At 36.1% G+C, this 5,418-nt stretch overlaps 1 protein-coding gene across 3 annotated transcripts in view; it reads right to left on the reverse strand.

Annotated features, from left to right (window-relative positions):
• Positions 1-4,008, reverse strand: part of LOC137174992 (F-box/WD repeat-containing protein 7-like) — a 40,291-nt gene extending 36,283 nt beyond the window's left edge. Inside the window, exons 1-2 of one of the 3 annotated variants that reach the window (XM_067580587.1) lie at positions 3,782-4,008; positions 2,006-2,139 (exon numbers count right to left, since the gene is read on the reverse strand). In XM_067580587.1, coding sequence (XP_067436688.1) covers positions 2,006-2,071 — 66 coding nt within the window. In that variant the 5' untranslated portion in view covers positions 2,072-2,139; positions 3,782-4,008. Of the gene's footprint in view, positions 1-1,582; positions 2,140-3,781 lie in introns of those variants that run through there. The other 2 variants (XM_067580586.1, XM_067580589.1) reach the window with 2 other exon arrangements.
• Between the last annotated feature and the right edge of the window lie 1,410 nt (positions 4,009-5,418).

The following is a 5,418-nucleotide window of genomic DNA, read 5'->3' on the forward strand; positions in this document are numbered from 1 at the left end:
CACAGTGAGGAGATAAAGTGTGGACTGACGCCACCTGCTGGCTGCTGTCAGACAGTTCAAAAACAAAGATCATCCTGTCAGCAGATGAGAGTAAACAGGGACAAATTCTTCATATTTCTGCCTCCAGTCATGTTCAGTGAATCAGTGACAGTTCGGTGTGAACTTCTTCCACTTTCACTGTCTGAATACAATACTCACATACATTCTCTAATTATTCCCCTTTATTCACAGGGGACATATCGTGCAAATTTCCTGGTGTATATTTATATTCTGGGGCTCTACTGGAATATCTTTGTATGATTTCCAGTTAAAAACTCCTTATTTATCTTATACTGGCCCTTCCTCCGACCCCAGAGGGCTGCAACTACAGATTATTTTCATTATCGACTAATCTATCAATTGTATCAATTAGTTGTTTGGTTTATAAAACGTCAGAAAATGGTGAAAATGTCGATCACTGTTTCCCAAAGCCCAAGATGACGTCCTTATTTTGTCCACAACCCAAAGATATTCAGTTTACTGTCATTGAAGACTAAAGAAACCAGAAAATATTCACATTTGAGAGGCTGAATGACAGAATTTGGACTGTTTTTCTTAAAAAATGACTCCAAACGATTAAACAATTATCAAAATAGTTGGCAATTATATTAATATTGGCAGTTAATCAATTAATCGACTACTTTACTCAAAATATCAACTTCTCAAATATATCTGTACATGTTCGAGCCAGAATCTGATCTGAAATATGTGAGTAGGACAACGTCAACAACCTCAGTAGCAAAGACAACCAATGGACGGCCATTTGTGGGCATGTGCGAACAATCTGATGTCATCGCGAGGAGGAAGTAGAGGTAACTTTACAAACAGAGTTTTCAGAGAAGGTTGAAGCCCTGGATTTTGACTTGCGGGGAGCATTTTTACATACATACGTTGGACCTTTGATAAACTGAAGCTAATATCCGATTCACACTCACTCACTCGTACGAGATCAGTTGAATCAATTGACTGATTTAATTGCTTATTAGTGCTTTACTTTATTTATTTTTACCCCACATATTAGGGAGGAGGAATGTATGCATGCATACACTATGCGTATATGTTTGTGTATCCAGTATGTGTATGTGTCCGCATGTATTTGTGCATGAATGTTACTATCTTTGTTCATTTAACCCCCAAAAACCCAACTCCCATCCCTGGTCAACGCAACACACATCCATCTACTTGCTCTCATCAGAGATCTTATATTCCTTTCTTTGTCTTATCCCACTTTGTTGTCTTACCATCTGTTATCTTTCTTGGTTGTTTATGTGTTCCTGTACTTACTGTGACCTCACCTGTTTTGTACCCATCGTTATACACAATAAAAAAATTACAAAAAAAACTTCAGATAAACTTTTAAAGACATTTTTGCACAGGAGGACTGTGGATTTTGTAAGTATAAGTGTATTATGAAGGGATCTTCTAATGGTCAGTATGAACTGGAGGAATGATTACAGGAACTCTTTCAATGTTCATATGGGTATGTACGTTTTGTTTTAAGACTTGAAAAAGTCTGGACAAAAAATAGAGGGAGCGGTCCTACCTGGCTCAGCAGGTGATGAAATGGCGATGTCACCTCTAGGTCCTCCTCCTCCTCCTCATTCTCCTCCTCCTCCTCTCTTTCATCACTCTCTTCATCCTCCTCTTCCTTTTCCTCCTCTGCTCCCTGCCTCTCTCCTTCCTCTCTTCCCTTTTCCTCCGTTCTGCCTCCTCCATCCTCCACCCTTGTGATCTGACTGGCCGTTTCAAGGTGTGCGGTGCCGAAAGGCTCCGACAGGCAAGAATCATCCTCGATGGTGACTATGGCGACTCTGACCTCATCTTCCTCTCCGTCCTCCTCGCCTCCTCCTCCTCTTCCTTGGCGGATGGAGGTAGAGAGGTAAGGAGAGGAGTCGAAGGAGGAGGAGGCGGAGATCGGGGTGTGTCCATCAATCAGATCTCTTCTAGCTGAGTCTTTGCTGCTTACCTTCATCATTTCTCTCTCCTCCTCATCCTCCTCCTCTTCTCTCCTTGCTCGAAGTTCACCCTCCATCTTTTCCTCAGTCCTCCGTTTCCTCTTTAGTTCCTCACACAGCAGAGAGAAAGAAGCAAAGAAGCATCCTGAGAAGACACAACATGAATAATAATGATGAGAAAGAGCTGCAACTAATAATTATTTTCAATATTGATTCATCTGTCGATTATTTTCTTGATTAATCGATTAGATGTTTGGTACATAAAATGTCAGCAGATGATAATTCATGTATCCGTTATTTACGAGAAGAAAAAACAAGCAAAAATTAGAGAAAATTCAGGAAAAGAAATAAACATAATCTTGTGTATGACATTTTTCAGCATCTTCTGACATTTTATGGACCACGTGACTGATTTACTAATCAAAGAAATAAGCGAGAGATTAATCAATAATGAAAATAATCATTAGTTGCAGCCATACTTATTACTTATAACAAGTTGGTTTGTTTATATTAGGTAAACCTGCCACCAGTGTTGGAAAGTAAATTGAAGTACATTTACTCACATACTGTGCTGTAAGAATCATTTTGAGGTGCTTACTTACTTTATACTTCCACTCCACAACATTTCAGAGGGAAATATTGTACTTTCTACTCCACTACATTTATTTGACAGCTTTAGTTACTTTTCAGATGAAGATTTGACACAATGGATAATATAACAAGCTTTTAAAATACAACACAGTGTTAAAGATGAAACCAGTGGTTTCCAACCTTTTTGGCTTTTGACGTCTTACAAAAAGCAGTGTGTAGTCGGGGTCACATTTCACATGTCTATGAGTTGTTAACAGCTCCACCAAATAGTGATTTTTCCCTCTAAACTTCTCACATGCTTTCATTTCAATAAATGTTCAAATGATCCAATATTTCAGCAAAAATCAAAGATTAGAGAAAAAGTCCAAAAACTGAGAACAGATTTGTGTATCAGAACTTTGTTTTTTCTTCTTTCCTCTCCCATTAATCATCTCACAACCCCTCAGATTTATCTGATGACCCTTTGGAGGGGCCCGACCCCTAGGTTGGGAACCACTGGACTAAACTATCTAACTGTATATAAAGTAGTGTAAACTAGCTCCACCTCCAGCAGCTACAACAGTAACATGCTGCTCTAACACTGATGCTTCACTATTAATAATCTAATGATGTCATATATAATAATATATCAGTCAGAGGGACCAAACCACTACTTTTACTGCAATACTTTAACTACATCAAGCTCATAATACTTATGTACTTTTACTGCAATATTTTAACTATATCAAGCTCATAATACTTATGTACTTTTACTTAAGTGGGATTTTTCACGCATGACTTTTACTTGTAATGGAGTAATTTTACATTGTTGTATTGATACTTTTACTTAAGTAAAGAATCTGAATACTTCTTCCACCACTGCCTGACACGCTGGTAAAATACTATTCCTCTTTGTGTTCTTCGAAGTGTAAACAAAGGTTAAATCAACGAATAAATGACATAATTAAGTTGGCTGACCGATACAACTACAGAAACTCATATAGTGTTTATTAAGATGAACGCTTTACGATACTAGATGTTGCTTTGTAATGTTAGAAGTTTATTGTCTAAAGTCAACGGTTGTTAGCTTGTAGTGATGTCCCAGTATCTAACTGAAGTAATGTAACATCTACTGTAGTAAAACGTTTCTAAAATATAAATAGCAATTTATGCATTCTTAAAACAAAGACAAAAGTTGTAAATTAAACCGGACTGACCTTTAAACCTCCTCCGGTCTTTAAACTTTAAACGCCGGGATTTCTTCTTTTTCTTTATTTCTTTCACAGCCGCTTCAGTATTTCAGCTCGAAATACAACTAGACGGCTTTATATTCAACTTCAACAACTTGGTTTTAAAAAAAAAAATTCATCACAAGTTAAAAACAGACTAAAACTTTCTTCGGTTCATTTTGGGTGTATTTTTCCTCCTCCTGCACATGGAGCTTTGTTTGGCGCATTTTGATGACGTCACTCGCTTTATTTACGCGGGTAATGATGGCACCATAGCATATTAAGTTATCAATATTTTATTATTATTAACTCAAAAAAAATACCAATGAAACTATTATAAAACTTGTTATATATGGACATCATGGTGTAGCTGATCATTAGCTTATAAGCTTAAAAACTGTATGTGGAATTGGTTACAAATATACAAATATTGTTTTCTGAATTTCTGTGAAACGCTACAAAACAAGGAACATTCAGACAAGAAAAAGAAATAAATAATTTCAATATTTTAAAAAACATTAGCATACTTGTGAAAATCACATACCACCACATCAGGGTTGACTCTTCTCATTTCATCCGTTTGATGAATAAAAATATAAGAGACAACTTTAAAAAATATGTTTTGTATAGAGCAGAGCAATTATTATATCAATCAGTTTTTTAAAATGAACTGAGACCCGAAAGGGCAAATGCAAAATCAGTACTCTGTCCACAAATAAGAGTAAAAATCTGAAAATAAATAAATATCTAAATTCCAGGTTAAGCAGGCTTTTGCGATAAAACTCAGTTTAAAATACACTTTTAGCAAGTAGAGTAGTTTTATTAGTGGCAGGACAGGATATAAAGTCATTGATATTCAATTATTATAAACTCATATCAAAATAGTAATACAATTATTATGAAACATGTAATAAAAATATATGAAAATCATGGTGTAGCTGATCATTAACTGAATATTATATATAATCAGTTTAAGGGCAAATGTAAAAACAAAGCTTTGTCCACATATAAGAGTACAAATCTGGCTGGGGGGGGGGGGGGGGGGTGGGGGGGGGGGGGGGGGGCGCGACCTAATTGATTACTGACATCTCAAGAAAAGGTTTGAATTAATGCAGGTGAAAAATTTATATTTTTGATAACATGAATGTCAAAAGTGTTTTTTTAATGGTTTTCCTGCTTGTAAACTTCTTGAGTATGTATTACTAAGGGCAAAACGTCCATACTGTCACACTTGTGCAACTTCAACTTCAAGTTCAAATTGAAATAACCCTAAATGTAGTTTTATACAGATGTTTTTCAGATTTACTGTCCAATGTTTAAACAGAAACCAACTCTCAATAGTTTTTCATTCAGTCATTTCTCAGGTTAACCATAACTGTAAAGAGCTTTTTTGGTTGACAACTGCAGCTGAACTTCAGTATCCCTGTGTAAGAAATGAAGAGAGGATGTCTAAATTCAATCCAAAGCCTCCAGACACGGCAGATACATACCAACACTCCTCTCCACATATATCATACAAAATACTATTGGACACATAAAACAATATAAGAAACTATCAAAGGAAACCTGTGATACAGGTTATATTCTCTCTGCATTATATGGAAACAAGACAAAAGACATGTGTA

This window comes from Thunnus thynnus, chromosome 22, assembly GCF_963924715.1.
Source record: "Thunnus thynnus chromosome 22, fThuThy2.1, whole genome shotgun sequence".
Classification (NCBI taxonomy): Eukaryota; Metazoa; Chordata; class Actinopteri; order Scombriformes; family Scombridae; genus Thunnus; species Thunnus thynnus.